At 42.9% G+C, this 23421-nt stretch overlaps 2 protein-coding genes across 5 annotated transcripts in view; both read right to left on the bottom strand.

The window, feature by feature from the left end:
- BPHL (biphenyl hydrolase like) overlaps positions 1-273 on the bottom strand; it is a 33476-nt gene extending 33203 nt beyond the window's left edge. The window contains exon 1 of the mRNA XM_055390930.2: positions 62-273. The gene's annotated coding sequence lies outside the window, so the exon portion shown is untranslated. The remainder of the gene's footprint in view (positions 1-61) is intronic.
- Positions 274-3550: 3277 nt separating this feature from the next.
- RIPK1 (receptor interacting serine/threonine kinase 1) overlaps positions 3551-23421 on the bottom strand; it is a 48462-nt gene continuing 28591 nt past the window's right edge. For all 4 annotated transcript variants that reach the window (XM_004043195.4, XM_031012298.3, XM_055390923.2 and 1 more), the window contains 4 exons: positions 14434-14524; positions 12700-13269; positions 7785-7937; positions 3551-5689 (listed from right to left, as the gene is read on the bottom strand). In XM_004043195.4, the coding sequence (XP_004043243.3) occupies positions 5403-5689; positions 7785-7937; positions 12700-13269; positions 14434-14524 (1101 nt within the window). In that variant the 3' untranslated portion in view covers positions 3551-5402. The remainder of the gene's footprint in view (positions 5690-7784; positions 7938-12699; positions 13270-14433; positions 14525-23421) is intronic.

Genomic DNA, 23421 nt, shown 5'->3' with positions numbered 1-23421 from the left:
TCCGCCCTCTGCCCGCCCCGCCCCGAAGCCACGCCCTGCCGGGTGCTTTCCCATGGGCAACCGAAACTCGGCTCGTGGTTTGGCAGTCCTGGAACGGCCGGCACCCGTATAGACCGTCCCCTCTCGGTGCTGGCTCTGGCTCCCGGGATGAGTGTCCCCGTCGGCGCTGCCCCGCCCTCGCTCGTCGCCTCAGCGACCATGGCGTCTCCAGGAGGCGAGGCCGCCAGCCATAGCGCCCGCGCCGGGTGGGCGTCCAGGCGGGGCTCCGGAGTGGGCGGGGCTCCGGAGTGGGCGGGGCTCCGGCTCTAGGCAGGCTGCTATGTTGGATCAAGTAAAGTTCTAAACGCTGTGCACCTATCTAGTACTGACTAGTACTAGGAAGTGTATTTGCTTTTCAGAGATGATGGGATCTAAATTTTCTTTATACCACTTCACACCCATTAGGATGGCTACTAGCAAAACCCCCAGAAATTAGTGTTGGTGAAGATGTAGAGAAATTGAAGCTCTTGTATATTGCTGTTGGAAATGTAAAATGGTGCAGCCACTGTGACGAACAGTACTGCGGTTCCTCAAAAAATCAGTTATATGATCCAGCATTTTCTTTTCTGGGTATATAACCCAAAAGAATTTAAAACAGGGTGTGTACAAGAAGAAATGTTTTTACACTCACGTTGACAGCGGCACTATTCACAACAGCCAAAAGGGTGAAGCAGTTTAAGTGTCCAAAAACAGATACATGGATAAGCAAAATGTTGTCTGTGCATGCAAGGGAACATTTTTTAGCCTGAACAAAGAACGAAATTCTGACACTTGCTACTACATGGATGAACCTGGAGGACACTATGCTGAGGGAGGTAAGCCAGTCAAGAAAAGACAAATACTGTGTGATTCCACTTATATAATAAGGTACCTAGAGGAGTCAAACTTATAGGGACAGAAAATAGAATGGGGGTTGTTGAGGGCTGGTGGAAGGGGGAATGGAAAGTTGGTGTTTCATGGGGACAGAGTTTCAGTTTGGAGAGATGAAAAAGTCCTGGAGATGGATTTTGGTGATGCCTGCATTACATTGTGAGTACTTAATGCCACTGAACTACACACCTAAAAGTGGTTTAAGTGGTAAGTTTTATGTATGTTTTACCACAATTTTTTTCTTTTGGCTGTATAATTGCAGCTTTATAAAGGTTATAGACATTATCTAACTGAAAGCTCAGTGGAGAAAAAAAACAACTATTGCTTTTTAAGTCAATCGTTCTGCCTTAATTGGAAATAACTGGCAGATTTGTGGCTACTGTTGTAGCCTTGGCTTGAATAACTGGAGACAACAGCTTCTTTGCATATTGCATTTCTTTTCCTCCAAGAGACCTTTTTGGTGTAACAGTCAGTCCTGTGAGCACAGTGCTTGTAGGTGTTACACTCAGAAATTTCTGTCACCTGCAGTGTCCTCACTGGCCCATTGGACTTTCTTGAGTAGTAAAGGCAGTTTTGGCCTAAGTACAGACTATGCAAAAGTTTTCATATTCTACTCTCAACATAAATCTATCACATTAATTCCTGCATAAAAGGAAAGAGACATATATAATGTTTGAGTTTAGTATCATTTGACTTTCAGAAATCTTTGGTGAGGTCAGTATTTCCTTTTTTACTGATATGTTGATTGGGGTTTCATCTCAGAAATGATAAAAATAGCTGTCTGTACAGTTTCAACACCAGTTATCCTTGTGCTAATAAAAAACGGTAGCACTGAGTTTTAGGTTATTGGTGTCACAATTTTTTTTTTTTTTTTTTTTTTTGAGACGGAGTTTTGGTCTTGTTGCCCAGGCTGGAGTGCAATGGCGCAATCTCAGCTCACTGTAACCTCTGCCTCCCAGGTTCAAGCAATTCTCCTGCCTCAGCCTCCTGAGTAGCTGAGATTACAAGCACCCGCCACCATGCCCAGCTAATTTTTGTAATTTTAGTAGAGACGAGGTTTTGCCATGTTGGCCAGGCTGGTCTCAAACTCCTGACCTCAGGTGATCCACCCGCCTCAGCCTCCTAAAGTGCTAGGATTACAGGTGTGCACCACCGCGTCCAGCGTGGTGTCACTATTTTTAAGTAACATACCTGACAACCAGTTCTTTATATATAGCAAGATTGTACAGTTTAAAAAACTGCCATTTTTGTGCCAGGCACCTTATGATGCATCATATTTCTTTAATCTTCACATCGGCCTTCTGTGCTATTGCACTCTCCATTTATAGATGAGGCAACTGAGGCTAAGAAAGGTTAGGAAGCAAGCCCTAGGTAACACAGCTGAAAAGTAATTTTGAGCTGCTCAACTTCAGGACTCTATACTTGGATAATGACGGCGAAAGATTAGGAAGCAAGGCCTGGGTAACACAGCTGAGAAGGGGCAGAGGGGAGTTTTGAGCTCTCAATTTCAGGACTCTATACTTGGATAATGACGGCGAAAGGTTAGGAAGCAAGGCCTGGGTAACACAGCTGAGAAGGGGCAGAGGGGAGTTTTGGGCTCTCAGTTTCAGGACTCTATACTTGGATGATGATGATTGCTATTATTATTGAGGCACGGTGTGATCGCAGCTCCCCACAGCCTCAAACTCCTGGGCTCAAGTGATCCTCCCACCTTAGCCTCCCAAGAAGCTAGGACTACAGGCATACACCACCACACCTGGCTAATATTTTTTAATGGTTTTGTGGAGATAGGGTCTTGCTGTGTTGTCCACACTGGTCTCGAACTCATGGCCTCAAGCGATCCTCCCAGCTTGGCCTCCCAAAGTGCTGGGATTACAGGCATGAGCCACTATACCTGGTCGTATACTCGGATTATTACATATCGTAAAAATCACTGTAGTAGCATTAACCTTTCAGTGATTTCTCTGAAATCAGCTGCTTCTAAAATCTTGAATATTTACACTATTTATGCCTTTATTATAATTAGAAAACCCTTTCCCTTTCATAAATACCACACATTAAAATGTACATCAAAATACTGCCTAAAATATTTTGTGATTTATTCAACATTTTATTCCTGAAACCCTAACCTCACGTGACAGACCCAAAGCAAAGATGATGATTGTAGCAACAAGTAGAAAATCTACCAAGCAGGACTGTGGGAGCTGGAAGTAGGTCTCCATTACCAGCAATAGCCTAGGGTGTGAATATTTGTGTCCGAACCAAGTGTGGACAGTCTCGGTTCTCCTTTGCTGGTCTGTGTTGTCATTGGCTCTGCCCATTAACAGCAGTGTTCTTGTGGAGCTTGGGCCTTGTACGTAACTCCTCACAGGCAAACTTGGTTCTTCTCACCATGGTGCTGAGAGAGTGGGGGTGAAGGGAAGGCCCCAGAGCCAGGCGCGGGGACAGCAGTGCTGCAGGCCTCTCATCCTGAGGGCCAAAATGCACTGGCAGGGAGGTGTTCTTACCATCAGCATCCCGTCTCCTGCTTCGCAGCAGGAGGGTAAAAGGGGATTATGCTCAGGAAATGCGGCCTCAGTGGCAGAGGCACCATGGAGAATCCACATCTGTCCCAGTGACACATCACATCAATAGCCTAAAGTTGTGGTATAAAATTTTATTTTAAAAAGTGTGTTAAAAAATGCCTTGCCCTCTTGCCTTTGAACATTAATTATTCAACCTCTTTGGAATCTAAGAGATTTGATAACACCATTTGGATGGTGGTACAAGGAGCAAACAGAACTCACCCAGGCCCCTCCAGCAAAGCCTGGAGCCTCCCTCCATTCTCCCTTTTGGGCTGTAGGATCCAAGGCCGCGTGGTGGCCAAGTAGTAACCGCACAGGTGCAGACAGGAGAGCCGAGGCTCATTACTTTACAGCAGTGCTCTTCTCAACCGGGGCAATTTTCCCCTTTCCTTGGACCATCTGACAATGTTTAGAGACTATTGTCACAACTGGGGGTGGTGGGTGGAGAACAGTGCCCCTGGCATCTAGTAGGTGGGGGCAGGGATGCTGCTAAACATCCTACAAGGCACAGGACAGTCCCCACAACAGAGAATTACCCAGCCCGAGATGCCGACAGTGGCAAGGCTGAGACAGTCTGCTCTGCAGCCCCATTTCAGGGGTGTGTATGTGTCTGCTGGAGTTGAGGGGATTCACAATCAGAATCAACAACACTGTTATCAGCCCAAGACACCAGAATCTGTTCCGACAGCCAGATTGACCATCACCACACCCTTCTCGCCCTCCCTCTGGGGAGAGCTAAGCACACAGCCTTCCTTGTCGGTTTAGCAAAATGCCAGTGGAGACACTGAGCGTCCTACCCAGCTTCAGTCTTCTATTCTAGTTCTTTCATCCACCCCCAGGTTTCAGGTGGGCTTTGAAAGGTTAGGTGCTAGAGGCACAATTACCACACTCAGAAGCTGTCCTTTTTCACTCTGGCACACAGAAAAAATATGAAAATACTTTCACAGTACACAGAGTAAACCGAGGAAGCCACTCAACAGTATCAGCCCTGAGGTTCTGGTCTCACCCAGGGGTAGAGATCAGCATTTCCTGTTCCCTCTCCAGGGCACCCAGGCTGGGTGAAGGTACCAGAATGCCAGGAAATAACTTTAAAAGTCAATCAAGAATTTCTGTTGTAGTCACAGTTAGTAGCAATTCCTTGCAACAACTGCCTGGGAAATTCTGATGTTTCCCCCCTCCTTGGTACCCCTTTAAATCCATTCAGTTAATTTGAAAACTCAATATAAATTCAATTAATTAAAAAATAATCAATAATTTAATGGGCTGAAGACTGCACGTGGTTCTTAGAGCCTACAGTGACTGATAGAGTATTGGATATTAATGTTAACGGACCCTGTGATGTGGCAGTGAGCTGCAGTTGTGATCCACGAAGTCTCTGAACAGGGCTTAGAATTTTACTGCACTTTGTTTTTAACAGGAGCCTACGTGAAGAAGAGAGCACACAATTTTAAAAGTTGATTTTATATTCTCTGAGTTTTTCTTCTTGCTTCAACAAAACTCTAGGAAATGCCATAAGCTGAAAGAACATGACCTTCCTCAGACATCTCTTCTCTCCCTTTCCAAACACAACTAGGAGTCATTTTTTTATTGGTGCTACGCCATTAAGAGGTCTTCCTGCTTACGCTTTCCTCAGAGTGGATTGTTGGCTGGGCGCAGTTGCTCAATGCCTGATATCCCAGCAGTCTGGAAGGCCGAGGCGGGAGGATCACTTGAGTCCAGAAGTTTGAGACCAGCCTGGCAACAGAGTGAGACCCCTTTGCTGCAGATTTCTTTCCCCATTCTCCAGCTATGAAGTACAGGAAACAATATTTCTGCAGACACAGAACCCCTATCAGTGAGGACAGAATTCTGAATGCTCTGAGGCAGCCAACTTTCTGGGGTTATTCACTAAGTGAGGCGTCCACTTCAGCTGCCGTAGCCCATCCAGGGTTAGTTCTGGCTGACGTAAATCAAGTTGCTCAGAAGGTCGATCCTGGAACACTGGTGGAGCGCCTGGGCCAGCTTCCCCACTGTGGCTCCCTTAATGCCTTCCCTCATCACCCACTTTTGGAGCATCTGGTAAACCTTTTCTTTTAGTCCATCTCGCTCATAGTCATGGTCAATTTCATCAATCTGAGATTGTGTGAAGCCCAGTTTACGGGCACAGTTTTTCCAGTGCTTTCCCAGATTGTCCCTGATTGGGTCCAGGTGTTTATCCGTCAGACTAGTGGTATTATCTGCCAAATGGGAAAGAGAAGAAGGTATCAAGCTAAAACCCATTCAAACATTCCAGCTTCCTGAATTGCTAAAAAACCCAAGTGAAATGAAGAGTACCAGAAGACAGTGAAAAAGATAACTTCTTAGTTATATAGCTGTTGATGCAATGGTAGACATTTCACATGCTTGCTAGCCCACATGGAGTCTTTATGTGAATTAGAATAGGGCATTCCCGGCCTGGCGTGGTGGCTCATGCCTATAATCCCAACACTTTGGGAGGCCAAGGCAGGAGGATCACTTGAACCCGGGAGTTCTAGACCAGTCCTGGGCAACACAGCAAGAACCTGTCTCTACCAAAAAAAAAATTTTTTTTTAATTAGCTGGGTATGGTGGCACATGCCTGTAGTCCCAGTTACTGAGGAGGCTGAGACAGGAGGATCACTTGAACTCAGGAGTTCGAGGCTGCAGTGAGCCACGATTGTGCCACTGTACTTCAGCCTGGGCCACAGAGCAGGATGTTGTCTCAAAAACAGAACAAAAAAGAATAAGGCATTCCTTCCTCCTAGAAGACACATCCCTGAGCCACAGCTGATGGCTCTGTGAACAAAACCCCTGTGTGGCTACGAGGTTGGGTGTTCTATTCAATCTTAGCCAGTGACCCTGTTGGTATTAGACCTTCCTGGATGTAAAGGGAAAACCACCATTTTTGTTCCTTTTAGACATTCTCCACTTACATCTGGCCAGAGTTAAAGCCGCTCAACTCCTGACCACCACCCCGGCCCAACAGTTCACTTTCCTCTTACTTAATCAAGGAATTGTCCAGCAGGCGTGAACCCATTCAGTTACAAAGCCTTCCTTGTCTTTCAAGTGACGAGGTTAACTATACTCTTCAAGGTGTGTTTTTGGACCCTTCCCCTCCTTTACTCCACCCCACTGCCGACCGACATTGCCTCTTCTCCAATAGCCATAACCTCTCTCCTTCTACTGGTTCCTTCCCTTCGCCCTTCATAAAAATAATAAAAGGAAACAAATAAAAATGTACAACCACCACAACAAAAAAAATTCGTTAATCCCCACACTACCTCATTAAACAGAATATAAGGAAGAAAACATTTCATTCTTCCTTTCAACCTCTCTTCTTTCCTCAGCCCTCTGTGATGTGGCTCTCTCTCTATCCATATCTTATAGATTGTCAGCAATCCAAGAACTTCCCAAGATATTTTCCAAATTTTGTCAATATTTCTGTAGGGGGTAGATCCTGGGTTTCATTAGATTCCCACAGGTGCCCTTGACCATTCGCAAGTTCTGTTCTAGGTATTTTAAAAGCTGTCCTTCAAATGGGTTAGACCAGGGGTTGGCCAACTATGGCCTGTGGGCCAAATCTGACTCCTGCCAGCATTTGTAAATCAACTTTTATTGGAACACAGCCGTGCTCATTCATGTACATATTGTCTGTGGTTGCTTTTGCACTACAATAAGAGAGGTGAGTAGTTCCAAGAGACCTCAAAGCCAGCAGGGCCCAACATTTACTATTGGTTCCTTTACAGAAAAAAAAAAAAGTGCCAATCCCATGGTTAATTAGAAAGCTGAGTTCTTAATCAAGTCGTTTTGGCCTCACGACTTTTTCCAGACTGTACTTTGGGATTAGCATTATGGGCTGCACCATAGAACCCTATAAGAGATAGCCCTCTTGATTTTATTACAGAAGTGCTGTGGAGGGCACAGTCTTCTATCTTTTACAGGCTCTCCTTCGATGAGGGCCTGACACAGCTATTTCTTCCGGGTCTGAGAAGTAATACTGATGATGATAATGATGAAAGTTTAACACTTTTTATAGAACTTACTATGTGCCAGGCAGTGTTCTAAGCTTTTTATACATATCAACTCATTTAATTTTCATAACAAATCCATAAATTAAATACTGTGATTATCTCCATATTAAAAATAAATAAATGACAAAGGAATTATATGGAAATTACAAAGATATTTTGCAGAAGTAACATGAGAAAACTTTTAAGAAGAATTATCAGAGAAATTTTAAGATTCCACTGTGTCCTTCTCACAAGTAAGAAAGTTCAAGGTTGCTAGGCGTTGAGTCCTTCCAGGGTATCTTACCAAAGATAGCTTGGTACTTAGCAGCTGGCTCTTCTTTGAAGTTCGTATTTGTGCTGTCTAGTAGTGATGAACTCGTCCCACCAATCTCCATATAATTGTAGGCTCCAATCTGAATGCCAGTACTATTGTATATGGTATATTTTATAGATTCATCTGAATAGAGAGAAACACACAGGTAAGTAATTCTAGATCAAAAGCAAGAGAAAAAAATACAGCATGGCAAAAAAGCAGGGCTTTATGCCAAACATTAAGTTAATTATCCTATGCCACCCTTTAAACTTTTCTTCTTTCAAATCTGGCTAAACCACCTCATACCCATTAGGATGCCTACGATCAAAAAAAAAAAAAGACAGAAATAACACATATTGACAAAGATGTGGAAAAAATGAAGCCCTTGTGCACTGCTGGTGGGAATGTGAAATGGTGCAGCCGCTGCTATAAAGAGTATAGGGGGCCGGGTGCGGTGGCTCACACCTGTAATCCCAGCACTTTGGGAGGCTGATGCAGGTGATCACCTGAGGTCAGGAGTTCGAGACCAGCCTGGCCAACATGGTGAAACCCCTTCTCTACTAAAAATACAAAAATTAGCCAGGCGTGGTGGTGGGCGCCTATAATCCCAGCTACTCAGGAGGCTGAGGCAGGAGAATCACTTGAACCCAGGAGGCGGAGCTTGCAGTGAGCCAAGATCGTGCCACTGCACTCCAGCCTGGTGACAGAGTGAGAGTCTGTCTCAAAAAAAAAAAAAAAAAAAAAAAAAAAATCGTGATTCTTCAAAAAAATTAAAGATAGAATTACCATATGATCCAGCAATTCCGTTCCTGAGTATATACCCAAAAGAACTAAAACAGGGTGTTGAAGAAATATTTCTACCCATGTGTTCATTGCAGCATTATTCACAATAGCCAAAAGGTGGAAGTAAGCCAAGCACCCATGAGCAGATGAGTGGATAACCCAACTGTGGTCTAGCTACACAATGGAATAGTCAGCCTTGAAAAGGAAGGGAATCACATCACATGCTACAACATGCATGAAGCTTGAGGACATTTCCTAAGTGAATGAAGCCAGCCACAAAGAAAAATACTGCACGATTCCACTCATATGAGGTACCTAGAATAGTCAGAGTCACAGAAACAGAGAGTAGAATGGTGGTTGTCAGGGGCTGGGAGGGGAGCTGGGGAGTTGGTGTTTAATGGATACAGAGTTTTAGTTTTGCAAGATTAAGACAGTTATATAGATGGTGGTGATGGTTGCATAACAATGTGAATGTTAGATAATGCCACTGTAAAAATGGTTAAAATGGCAAATTTTATGTTTTTGAATTTTACCATAAAAAAATGTGGCTAACACCAAGTCAGAAAACAGAAGTGGATGAACAACACAGCAAAGCTCAGCCACACTTCCCAGCGGGATCCCACGACTCTGAACAACATCTGTGAAGGGTCCTCCTCCTTTACCTGATAAACCCAAACCTCTCAGGTTCAGTATTCAGAAGCTAGCCACAGCTCTGCCCTACCCTCGTTTCTGATCTTCCTTTCACTGTCTCCTCCCTGTCTCCACTCCAGAGACTCCAGTCCCACCAGATTTCCCACTGATCTGCTGACATGATGCTCCTGCCTCTGCCTGGACTGCTGACCTCCCCACGTGCTTCTCCCTGCTTGTGAGTTTCTGACATAGGCCCAGCACAAATTCCACCTCCTTCCATGAGCCTGCACTGTAATCCTAGACTCAGCACTCTGCCCTGCGCCGCTCTGTATCTGAGCTGGGTCTGTTTGACTTCTCCACTAGAATGTGAGTCCCAAGGGCAGCGACCACACCCACTTGTTTTTGTGTTCCTTACACTCGCTAGCCTGGGCCTTGGTATGGGGCATGGGCTCAATGACATTCATGCTGAGCTGAATTTGTCAAGTATCGGTACTGTCCCTAAAGAGCACTTGGCATATCTTTGTAGGAGAGAGAAGGTGGTTGAGAAGACAGTTCTGAGGAGGGAGGGAAATGAGTATCAGCTCAAGGTACCTCCGTCAGCACAGCTGGCCCTAAGGTAGGCCGCCCTCTGGACCAGGCACCATGCTCATTTGTTACATTTTCTCTGAGGAAGCCAAGGAAACTAGGGACCCTCTCTACTGAAAGGTGTAAGAAATATAGGATGTGCGCACACACGCCATCTGTGTGCAATTCAGGGTGTTCGTGAAGCTGCTGAAACCGGGGTCCTTGGAATCCTAGCAAGGAACCCCTGTGACAGTCTCTGAGGTGCCTTCCAGTGCTCAAGGCTGTCCAGGTGTTCTTTGTTAACAATGATAATAACAGTGCTAATAACAGCAGCTACCGTTTACTGAGCACTTACTCTGCGCATCGCCAGGCACGGTGCTAAGCTGCCTTACCCTGTTTAATCCTCCTGGCCCACCACCTCCAGCTTACACTGACACCGTGTTTGTCACTCACAGTCTGCGCTCACCGCGGGCTTACATGGAGGTTTATTTACCCTGCACCTCTCTACTTGGAAATTTGTGTTCTTGAATCAGTGCTTTCTGCCCAAATCTGGCCACTGGAAAAACCATGAAAGTTACGAAGTGGAGAAACTAATGCAATATTAGAAACATACTAGAGCTGATAATATATAAATTTTCAGTTGTAACATTTTCATTTATAATTGAGGAGAATGAACTCTGGAGAGGCAAATGACTTTCCCAAAGTCAACCATATAGTGACCGGCACAAGCAGGACTAGACCTGGGTCTCCTGACTGTTAGCCCAGTGAGCTTTCCTTTTCTAACCTCACTTCAAGCAGCACAGTGAATAAAAAGCAGTGGGTGTAAGAGCTCTTTCACTGAAAGGAAGACATTTATTTTCCTTTTGTACTTACTGGATACACACCCTTCTTCTATGGTATGGCAAATTAGAAAACTCACATTTTGGTATAGAGTTAGGACTTTTTGATGATAAAAGCAAGCAGAAGACTTATTTAAATTTGCAAGGAGAAACTCAGCGTGTTCATTTACTAGCTTAGTACCTGGCAGGATCATCTTTGGGAGCAGAAACACAGAAAATTCTATTATCTATTGTAGATCCAAGCGCCCCTTCCCCACTGAAAGCATCTCAGAATCCTGAAGAAGCTGCATCCCTGTACATCTGTCACTGGCAGAACCAGGAACCAGAGCGAGGCGAAAACACAAAGAGATTTCTGGCACTAAACGGGTGTATTTGGGTTGCTCATGTAGAAAAAAGATAAAAAATGACACATTAAATATTGGTTTAGGGTCTGCCTTCTGTCCACTAGGATTTAAACTGTGAGGGAAGGGACTCAGGCTGTTTGTTCAGTTATAGCTCCAGTGCCTGGAGAACTGCACGTCACAAAGTGGGAAGAGTTTTGGAATTTTTTTTTTTTTTTTTTTTTTTTTTTGCGACAGAGTCTCGCTCTGTCACCCAGGCTGGAGTGCAGTGATGCGATCTCGGCTTACTGCAACCTCTGCCTCCCGGGTTCAAGTGATTCTCCTGCCTCACCCTCCCGAGTAGCTGGGATTACAGGCGCATACCACTATGCCCAGCTATTTTTTTTTTTTTTTTTTTTTGTATTTTTAGTAGAGACGGGGTTTCACCGTGTTAGCCAGGATGGTCTCAATCTCCTGACCTCGTGATCTTCCCACCTCGGCCTCCCAAAGTGCTGGAATTACAGGCGTGAGCCACTGTGCCCAGCCAGTGGAATTTTTTTTTTTTTTTTCGAGACACAATCTCACTCTGTTGCCCAGGCTGGAGTGCAGTGGCATGATCTCAGCTCACTGCAACGTCTGTCTCCAGGGTTCAAGTGATTCTCCTGCCTCAGCCTCCCTAGTAGCTGGGGCTAAAGGCATGCGCCACCACGCCTGGCTAATTTTTGTATTATTTAGTAGAGACAGGGTTTCACCATGTTAGCCAGGCTGGTCTCGAACTCCTGGCCTCAAGTGATCCACTCACCTCAGCCTCCCAAAGTGCTGAGATTACAGGCATAAGCCACCACGCCTGGCCAACCATGGCCCCAGCTGAAATTTTTATTGACTTAATCATGAATGAATAAAATGATATGGCAATACTAATAAAAAATTTTATCCCCAACATGAAGGAAACAAAAGGACATTCTGCTCATAGGATTATACATGACTTGGATACTGCTTAATGTCTAATCCAATATTTTGCATTCTACAGATCTTATCATAAAACCTATGGAAGAAATCGAGGATGTTTGCATAGGACGTTTTTGGAGAATTTGGCCTTTTGAAAGAAAATGTAACTAAGCTCTGTGGTTCTGAAAGCTTCCCCTACCTGAGATGATTTCAAGATCTCCAGGACACCTGTGGGTATCACTGGTAGATGCTGTTCAGGTAGTTAAGGTGATGTTGGTGAGTATTATTTGATAAAAATGCTGGATATTACATTAACTCACTTCCATTCTAGGCTGCCAGTAACTACTATCACCTACCTTTTACTTCACCTGATAGAGATATGGGAGTTAAAAGAAAATTTTTCATCACTAATGGTAGTCTTTGAGCTATATAAGGTCAGAAACAAAAATATCCAAGACTGATTTCTTACCTTCAAAAAGTAGCAAGCAAGGTAAAAGCAAATAAGCAGATAACTTCCCATTTATCAGAGATTGGGTGAAATAGGACTACTATGCACTCCAGGTTAGAGTCAAAGATGCCTGCCAGTCACAAGGACCTGTAACCCGATGCTTGCGGGCATCTGTGATGAATCCTAGCCCCAGATGAAATACTCCCAGACCAAGTGGTCTGGCAGGGTCCATTCCACAGGGGCAATTTGCATCTGGCAGCTGATGATGCCCTCTGTCCCCATTGTAACCCACAATCTAGAATAGAGCTGCTTGGTGGCTTTATTTTCTGAAAAATAAAAAAAGACAAGATTGTGACTATCGAAGACCCATTTACCTGTTGGTGGCAAGGAGCTGAATGGCATGGTGGGTGTGTTTCCTAGATAGTTGGTCTCAGGCACTGGGATATTATGCAGACTAGGCATATGACTTGGAATTGGCCTGTACCAAACTCTGGGACCTGCTGTTCCTGGATCCAGTGGTCTTGTTCCAAAGCCATGTGAGCTATATAATCCATTGTTCTGATACAGTACTTGAGGTTGGCTGGTGAGCCCTGAGGGCTGGTGCACTGCATTACCATGACTGGCTGCACTGGAATAAGCAGTGCCTTTTCCCTCTGTATTCTGAAAATTCTCGTAAGGTCTTTGCTGTGCAAAAGGGTCATGGGAGACCCTGCGTCTCCTTTCCTCCTCTCTGTTGTAAGCCACATTCTGTCTGGGCTGCTGTTTCGTCTGCCTGTCCATGCGGCTGCCATAAAGATGGTAGTTGGCTTCGTCTTGGAGTTTACTCTGCAGGCTGGGCTCATTCTCTTCTTGTGGGTGCTCCAGGGAGGGGGCAAACCAGGACTCCTCCACAGGACCCATCCCAAGTCCCTGGGAACTGTGCAGTGAACCAGGCTGTTCTGTGGCTGAGAAGAAATGATCAACATTAGAATGGGTGTCATGAAACATTAAAAAGTAAAATAAAATCTGAGCGCCGTCATGAATCTGTATCTCAAAGTAACACAGAAAACAAGTACGAGACCAGTCCAAAGCATTTAGGAGACGGTCCTCTTCCCACAAGCTTTACAAATAATAATAGGAGCTCCTCGCTGGCAGTGAGAGAGTACTAGGAAAATTATAGCAAGCAAGAGAAAAGCGGCTGTTGCAGGGATGATCGAGGAAAAAAGGGACTTGGTTTGGAGCAGAGAAGGTGGTTGTCTCCTTGGAGCAATTCAGGTGGAAAATAAGATCTGTGGCTGGGTGCGGTGGCTCACGCCTGTAATCCTAGCACGTTGGGAGGCTGAGGCGGACGGATCACCTGAGGTCGGGAGTTCGAGACCAGCCTGGCCAACATGGTGAAACCCCATCTCTACTGAAAATACAAAAATTAGCCGGGCATGGTGGTGCATGCCTGTAATCCCTGCTGCTTGGGAGGCTAAGGCAGAAGAATCGCTTGAACCTGAAAGGCGGAGGTTGTAGTGAGCCAAGATCACACTACTGCACTCCAGCCGGGATGACAGACTCTGTCTCCAAAAAAAAAAGATCTGCAGCAGCTCTGTCCTAAGCATGTCCCATGAATTCTTTCATTCTTGAAGAGCCCTATGAGAGGAGGAGCAATTATGATTTGATGGGTGAAGTTTAGAAGAGGTTAAGTAATTAGCCACAGATCAGGTAGCTAAGCGGCTTCAGTATCCTATACTCTGCCATCCCTTTTGTTACAGTGAAAAAAGTATCCCTACTTGACCTGAGACCAGCCTCTCTGCTTGTATCCTGGCTCTAAGTCACTCCGAGCTCCTCAGGGACTTTGCTCTCACATATGTCCCCTTCCTTCTTCTGAACCGTCACTTCTCCCCATCAGATATGTTAGGCCTTTTGTTCAGAACACTCTATGACTGGTGAGCACACTGTTACTTCATATTTCAAATACATGTAACTTGACTCTCGAATATTATTATAAATTCCTGTAAGGCAGGTGTTCACTTTTATAGTTTCTTCTGTTTCCCATATGGCCCTGAATAGTCTTTTAGAGAGTGGAGTGAATGAGTAACCAAACAAATAAATGAATAGATTTTGACCATAGAGTAATTTACCTGAATTTGACCGGCTTGAAGGTACTGCCACACAATCAAGTTGAAGAGACTGCATTCTCTTCACAACTGCATTTTCGTTTGAATACTCTTTCTATAATTAAGAGCATAAATACACACTTTAGTGAACAGCAGGAAATAGAGTCCCAGAAAATTTTAACGAGAAGAATTCATATTTTCAGAAGGTAGAAATTTCACACAGATCTTACAAGTAGTAATTTTTTAAAATTAATGTTTTTCCCAAATAGCCAAAATGATCTTTAAAAAGAACAAGGTTGTAGGACTACTCACACTTCCTGATTTCAAAACTTACTACAAAGCTACAGTATTCAAAACAGTGTAGTACTGGCATAAAGACAGGCACATATGCCAGTGGGGCAGAATGGAAAGCCTAGGAATAAACCCTCCTATAAATGGCCAATTGATTTTTGACAAGGTTGCCAAGAGCATTCGATGGGGGAAAACTGAATATACACATATGAAATAATGAAGTTGGACCCTTATTTCATACCATATAAAAATTAACTCACAATGGATCAAAGACTTAATTTAAGGGCTAGTGCCACAAAAATTCTTAGAAAAAAACACAGGGAAAAAGCTTCATGACATTGGACTTGGCAGCGATTTCTTGGTTATGACACAAAAGCACAAACAAAAGTAAAGAGTAAAAATAATACATCAGAATTAAAAGCTTCTGTGCATCAAAGGATACTATGAAAAGAGTAAAAAGATAACCCACAGAATAAGGAAAAAATACTTTGGGAGGCCAAGGCAGGTGGATCACATGAGGTCAGGAGTTCGAGACCAGCCAGGCCAACATGGTGAAACCTTGTCTCTACTAAAAACACAAAAACTAACCAGGCGTGGTGGTGTGTGCCTGTAGTCCTAGCTACTCGGGAGGCTGAGGCAGGAGTTATCTCTTGAACCTGGGAGGCAGAGGTTGCAGTGAACCAACATTCTGCCACTGCACTCCAGTCTGGGTGGCGACAGAGCAAGATTCTGTCTCCAAAAAAAATAAATAAATAAAATAAAATAATGGGGAAAAAATTGCAAACAATATATATCTGAAAACGGATGAAATCCAGAACATTAAAAAAAAAATCCTACAACTCAACAACAAAAAACAAACAACCCAATTCAAAAATGGGCAAAGAACTTGAATAGCAGTTTCTCCATAGAAGATATACAAATGGCCAGTAAGCCATGAAAAGATGCTCAACATCATGAGTCATAGGGAAATGCAAGTCCAAACCACCATGAGGTACACTTTCACACTCCTTAGAGTGACTATAATATGAAAATGATAAATAAAAAGTGTTGGTAAGATGGTGGAGAAATTAGAATCCTTGTGCATTGCTGGTGGGGAATATAAAATGGTGTAGCTACTGTGTAAAACGATTTAACAGTTCTTAAAAGTTAAACATGGCCAGGCATGGGAGCTCACGCCTGTAAGCCCAGCACTTTGGGACCTCAGATCACCTGAGGTTAGGAGTTTGAGACCAGCCTGGACAACATGGTGAAACCACCCCATCTCTACTAAAAATACAAAAAACTAGCCGGGCGTGGTGGTGTATGCCTGTAATCCCAGCTACTCGGGAAGCTGAGGTAGGAGAATCGCTTGAACCCGGGAGGTGGAGGTTGCAGTGAGCCGAGATGGTGCCACTGCATTCCAGCCTGGGCGACAGAGGGAGACTCTGTCTCAGAAAAAAAAAAAAAAGTTATACATAGAATTACCATATGATCTAGCAATTCCACACCTGGATATATATACCCCAAAGAACTGAAGGCAGGAACTCAAAATATGGTGCAGGTGTAGTATCCCTTATCCAAAATGCTTGGGATTAGAAGTGTTTTGGATTTTGGATTGTTTCCAATTTGGGAATATTTGCATGTACAGAATGACAGATCGTGGGGAGAGGACCTAAGTCTAAACATGAAGTTTATTTGTGTTTCATATGCACCTTATACACATAGCCTGAAGGTCACTTTATACCATATTTTAATAATTTTGTGCATGAAACAAAGTTTGAGGATACTGAACTATCAGAAAGCAAAGGTGTCAGGTGTGGTATTTTCCACTTGTGGCATCATGCTGGCACTCAAAACGTTTCAGATTTTGGAGGATTTTGAATTTTGGATTTTGGGTTTAGGGATGTTCAACCTGTATATCCATATGATGAAATGTTATTCAGCCATAAAAGGGAATGAAATTCTGATACATGCTATGAAACAGATGAACCTTGAAAACATTATGCTAAGTGAAATATGCCAGACTCCAAAGGAAATACATTGTGTGATCCTTTTGCTAGGAGCTACCTAGAATTCAGAGACAGAAAACAGAATAGAAGCTACCAGGGGCTGGGAGAGGGAGGAATGGGGAGTTAACCATTTAGCAGGTACAGTTTCAGTTTGGGATGATAAAAAAGTTCTAGATATAGATAGTGGTAATGGCCGCACAACATTATGAATGTACTTAATGCCACTGGATTGTTCACTTAAAAATGGTTAAAATAGAGAATTTTATGTTAAGTATATTTTGCCACAGTAAAAAACTTTTTCCTTATAGAAGCAATAATCCTCATTATAGAAAACATAGAAAATTATATATTCTTAAAACCTATCCATAGTTTTGCCCTACACCCAAAGATAAAATGTTAACACTTTGGTATTTTTCCTTCAAGTTTTTTTTTTCCTAGTTTTATTTGTATTTTGCTCTTAACAGATTGTCTGCTATATAAATAAGTGGTCAAAAATACTAGCTAAATGAATACGCATGATCTAGGGGAGAATGACAGAAGGTATTAATTATGTTCACACTTTGTAGCATTCTATATATTGTTTTTGTCTCTTTGTATGTTTATTTTTAGAGATCGAATCTCCCTCTGTCGCCCAGGCAGGAGTGCAGTGGCATGGTCATAGCTCACTGAAACCTCCAACTCCTGGGCTCAAGCAATCCTCCCAGCTTGTCCTCCCAAAGAGCTGGGATTACAGGCATGAGCCACCTCACCCAGCTGTATGTTTATTGTTTTTAATTAACATGAAAAGGGTTTTTTGTTTTTTTTTTTCTTGAGACAGAGTCTCACTGTGTCCTCCAGGCTAGAGTGCAGGCTCAACCTCCAGGCTCAAGAGAGCCTGCCACCTCAGCCTCCTGTGTAGCTGGGACAACAGGCATGCGCCACCACGCTTGGCTAATTTTTGTATTTTTTGTAGAGATCGGTTTTTGCCATGTTGCTGGTTTTGAACTGGCCTCAAGAAATCCACCCACCTCAGCCTCCCAAAGTGCTAAGATTACAGGCACGAGCCACCCTGCTTAGCCTAATATGAAAAGTATTTTTGTTATTTTATCAAATTGATTTTCTTTTTATAGTTATTTTTATTACACAAATATGTTAAGTACAAAGTCCTTTTGAAAGATTCAAACAGGCCAGGCATGGTGGCTCACGCCTGTAATCCCAGCACTCTAGGAGGCCGAGGCGAGCAGATTGCTTGAGGTCAGGAGTTCAAGACCAGCCTGGCCAACATGGTGAAACCCCATCTCTACTAAAAGTACAAAAAAATTAGCTGGGTGTGGTGGTAAGACAGTAAGACTGTCTCAAAAAGAAAACCAAAAAAACCCCCAAAGATTCAAACAATGCAGAATCACATAGAATAGCACCCAAACATTCCTTCAGCACCTACTCTTCCATTCCCTAGAGGTAAGCCTTACCCAGAGTGTGATGCATATCACTCTTATTCTCTCTCTAGGAATTTGCACACACATTCCAGAAATATATATATATTTGAGACACAGTTTCACTCTGTTGCCCAGGGTGGAGTGTAGTGGCACAATCTTGGCTCACTGCAACCTCCACCTCCCAGGTTCAAGCAATTCTCATGCCTCAGCCTCCTGAGTAGCTGGGATTATGGACATGCACCACCATACCTGGCCAGTTTTTTTTGTATTATTAGTAGAGACGGGGTTTTACCATGTTGGCCAGCTGGTCTCCAACTCCTTACCTCAAGTGATCTGTCCACCTCGGCCTCCCATAGTGCTGGAATTACAGGCATGAGCCACTGCACCCGGCCAAGATATATATATCTTTAACATTAAAAGGACCACACTATAAGTATTGTTTTGTGACTTATTTTTTTCACTAACAGCTAATCTTGAAGATCTTTCTATATCATTACATGTTAGTTTCCACCTCTTTCTTTTAAATGGCTATTAGTATTCTGTAGTTTAGATGAATCATAATTTAGGGCAGTTATTTATGGACATTTGAATTGTTTCTAATTTTTCACTCTTATAAACTAAGGTACAAAGAATGGAAACTACATCTTTGAGTGCACGTGAGCGGTATAGATTACTGAGAGTAGAACTGCAGCCAAACTTATGGGCTTGTGGAGTTTGTTGGGTGCCTCACCTTCTAATAAACTTCGCCACTCTTACCAATACTGCAGAAGACTGCTTGTTATTCTGCATTTTCACCAACACACTGTATCACTAATCTTTCAAAAATTTCAATCTAATGGATGAAAAATTGTAACGGGTTCATTTTGCCTTTCTCTGTTGGCAAGGCCAAATATCTTTTCTGAAGTATGTTGTTCAGTTTCTTTTTTGAATTGTCTATGTTCTTTGTCTATTATTTTTCTTTTATTTTGGTTTTTTTGTTTGTTTTTTTGAGACGGAGTCTCGCTCTGTCACCCAGGCTGGAGTGCAGTGGCTCCATCTCAGCTCACTGCAAGCTCCGCCTCCTGGGTTCACACCATTCTCCTGCCTCAGCCTCCCAAGTAGCTGGGACTGCAGGTGCCTGCCACCACGCCTGGCTAATTTTTTGTATTTTTAGTAGAGACGGGGTTTCACCATGTTAGCCAGGATAGTCTCGATCTCCTGACCTTGTGATCCACCAGCCTCGGCCTCCCAAAGTGCTGGGATTACAGGCGTGAGCCACCGCGCCCGGCCTATTTTTGTTTTTTATTTGTAGGCACTCTATTAAATATTCTGGATATTAATCCTTTGCTAAACACAATTTCTCCTTTTCGACTACCTTTCCATTTTCATGAAGTCATATACAATAATCTTTTTTTTCTTTATACCTTGCGAATTTTGTGTGTGGCTTAAGAAACATACATGGATTGATTTTGGACTTTGTGGTAGACACAGTGATGGGCCTCTCAGATTCCCCCTCAAGGAGGGATTTGCGGCCCTGTTGCAAGGAGCTGAGTGAACAAACAGCCTGCAGCTGTGAACTCCTTTGCCCCAGGTACTCCCCTTCTGAGCCAGTGACTGAGAAAGGCGAGGGGATAAAGCCTTGGCCATTTCAGTCTGACGTGGGACAAGCCTGAGGGGCATTTGCTCAGTGCTCCCCGCTGCCAGAGCTCTCTGTCAGGCTTCGTTGCCTTCTGACTTCTTCCTCTGCTCATTCCTGCTTCCCACTCCTTCCTTGCACCCCAATCTCCAACTCAGTGGCTGCTTCTGGAAAACCCAACCTGCAAAGTCTCACCTTTTCTATTAATCTATTTGATTATCCTTGCTGTAGTCTACACTGTTCTGATCTCCTCCTTCAGAATTTTCTTAGCTATCTTTGTACATTTTGTGTAACTTAAAGAGTCAGCTTGTTGAATTCCATAAAGAATTTGGTTGTGCTTTTAATTAGGATTGCACTCCTTTTATAAATGATGTTGGGGAGAAAGCTTTAGTATGTCAAGTCTTTCCATCCATAAACACATTTCACTGTTTATTTGGATTTATTTCATGTTGTTTAGAAAAGCCTTGCCATGTTTGCCAATGTTTAGACACATAGTATTATCTTATTGTGGTTTTAATTTGCATTTCTCTAATTACCAGTAAAGTTGTGCACTTTTTTGGTGTATTTATTCTCTTTGGTGAAGTGCCCATTCAGCTATTTCATCCCTGTTTTAACTGGGTTGCATATCTTTTCCTTTCCGATTTATAAAATTTCTCTAGATTTTATGTATTCAAGTCCTTTGTCAGTTACGTGTGTGTTGCACTTCTCCCATTCTGTGACTGGTTTATTTATTTATTTATTTATTTATTTATTTATTTATTTATTTATTTATTGGAGATGGGGTCTCATTCAGTAACCCAGGCTGGAGCGCAATGGCGCAGCCTCCCAGGCCCAGGCAGTTGTCTCATCTCAGCCTCCTGAGTAGCTGGGACCACAAGTGGGCACCACCACGCCCAGCTAATTTCTTAATTATTATTTGTAAAGAGGAGGTCTCACTATGTTGCCCAGGCTAGTCTCAAACTCCTGGCCTCAAGCGATCCTCCCACCTCAGCCTCCCAAAGTGCTGGGATTACAGGCATGAGCCACCACACCCTGCCTCCATTCTCTTAATGGTTTATTTTGATGAATAAAAGTTTTAAAATGAATGTATACATTCATTTAAAAATCTTCTAAATTTATAAATGTATATATTTATAAATAATTTATAGAATTTTACAACGAATTCGTTTATAAATTCGTTTTAAACATTCATTTAAAATTTTATAAATTTTAAAATTTATCAATTCTTACCACTACAGCTAATGCTTTTGTATACTGTTGAGCATCCCCTACCCTGAGGATATGGACAAATTCTCCTATATTTTCCAATAGCTTTATAATTTTATTTTTCACATTTCTGTCAGTAATCAACCTGGAGTTGATTTTTTGGTATGGTGTAAGGTAGAAGCCCAATTTCATTTCTGTACCATGTGGATACCCAGTAGTCTCAGCACCATTTACTGAAAAGACTGTCACTTCCCCACTGCTCTACAGTGCCATCTCTGTGAAAATCAAGTTTCTAGGTATGTGTAGATCTATGGGTTTTCAACTCCATTCCAACAGTGTCTGTCCAACCTACACCAATACCACTGTCTTTTTAATATAGCTTTATAATAATTCTTGACAAGAATCTGTTAAGGCAAACCCTTCACTACTAGTCTTGTCCTTCTTCAAGGGCATCCTGGCTGTTCTTATTCTCTTCTTTACCTTTTCATATGGATTTCAGAGTAGGTCTGTCAAGTTCCACTCCTCACACCCACTTGCCACACACACACAACTAAAAGGTTGAGATATAGGCCGGGCATGGTGGCTCACACCTGTAATCCCAGCCCTTGGGAGGCCAAGGCAGGCGGACCATTTGAGGTCAGGAGTTTGAGACCAGCCTGGCCAACATAGTGAAACCCCATGTCTACTAAAAATACAAAAATTAGCCGGGCATGGTGGCGCACGCTTTTAATCCCAGCTACTCAGGAGGCTGAGGTAGGAGAATCGCTTGAACGCGGGAGGCAGAGGTTTCAGTGAGCCGAGATTGCGCCTCTGAACTCCAGCGTGGGCAACAGAACAAGACTCTGTCTCAAAAAACAAAACAAAACAAAACAAAATACTTGGCTGGGCACGGTGCCTCACACCTGTAATCCCAGCACTCTGGGAGGCTGAGGCGGGCAGATCACGAGGTCAGGAGATCGAGACCATCCTAGCTGACACGGTGAAACACCGTCTCTATTAAAAAAAAAAAAAAAAAATTTCGCTGGGTGTGGTGGTGGGCACCTGTAGTCCCAGCTACTCAGGAGACTGAGGCAGGAGAATCGTATGAACCCAGGAGGCAGAGCTTGCAGTGAGCCGAGATCATGCCACTGCACTCCAGCCTGGGAGACAGAGCAAAACTCCGTCTCAAAAAAAAAAAAAAAACAAAAAAAACTTGAGATATTGGTTGAGATTGCATTGATTCTATAGATCAATTTGGGAAGAGCTGACATCTTCATACTATGGTGACTTCCGAATCACAAAGTAAATGGTATATTTCTTCACTTACTTTGGTCTTATGTCTCTCAATTAAGGTTACGCTTTTATTAGAGTTACTACATACCTTTTGTAAGATTTATTTTTATATATTGATTTTTATAACTAAACTATTAATTTAAAAGATACTTTTGAGTTTTTCTATGTACACATCCTATAACCTATGAACAGTTTTGTTTCTTCTTTTCCAATCCTATATCTCTTCTTTCTTTTTCTTGCTCTACTAAAATAGCTAGGGCCTCCAGTACCAGGCTGACCAGAAATAGGGGTGGTAAGTAGCTTGGTCTTGCATATTATTTCAAAGAAAGGTGGGCTGGACACAGTGGCTCACGCCTTGTAATTCCAGCACTTTGGGAAGCTGAAGAGGGCAGATGACTTGAGCTCATGAGTTTGAGACCAGCCTGGGCAACATGGCAAAATCCTGTCTCTACAAAAAATACAAATTAGCCAGGCATGGTGGTGCATGCCTGTGGTCCCTCAGGGGGCTGAGGTGAGAGGATCGCTTCGGCCTGGGAGGTCAAGGATACAGTGAGCCGTGATCACGCCACTGCACTCCAGCCTAGGCAACAGAGTAAGACCTTGCCTCAAAAAAAAAAAAAAAAAAGGCTGTTAACATTTTGTTAAAATAAGTACAAAACTTCTGTTCGTTTCAAGATACCTTATTATCAGAAAAGGAATTTCTTTTCTGACTTGCTAGCATTTTTAATCATGAATAAACATTACATTTTATCAACAGATTTATCTGCATCTATTGAAAAGATATATCTTTTTCTCATTTAAGAAGACAATGTAATAAATTATAATGACAGATTTTCATAAAGTTAAACTAACTTTGCATTCTTGGCAGAAACCCAATTTTGCGTTTGTTCTTTGATGAATTGAGTTTGTTTATAGTATTTTATTTAGAACTTTTGCATCTATACTGTTAAACAAGATTGGTCTGTAATTTTCCTTTCTTGTACCTTATTTTCCAGTTTTGGGAATCAAGGTTATGCTTACACAAAGTGAATCTGGAAGAGTTCTCTCTTCTCTATTATCTAGAGAAAACTGTATAAGATTGACATAATTTCTTCATTGAATATTTGGCAGAAATCATTGATGAAGCTCTCTGTGGGGTTTTCTCTATAGGAAGTTTTTTTTTTTTATCACTGCTTCTTTTAACAGTTACAGGAATATTCTAAGTTTCTACCTCTATTTGAGTTAG

Source organism: Gorilla gorilla, chromosome 5, assembly GCF_029281585.2.
Source record: "Gorilla gorilla gorilla isolate KB3781 chromosome 5, NHGRI_mGorGor1-v2.1_pri, whole genome shotgun sequence".
NCBI lineage: Eukaryota > Metazoa > Chordata > Mammalia > Primates > Hominidae > Gorilla > Gorilla gorilla.
This window is presented reverse-complemented; position numbering and strand designations above follow the sequence as displayed.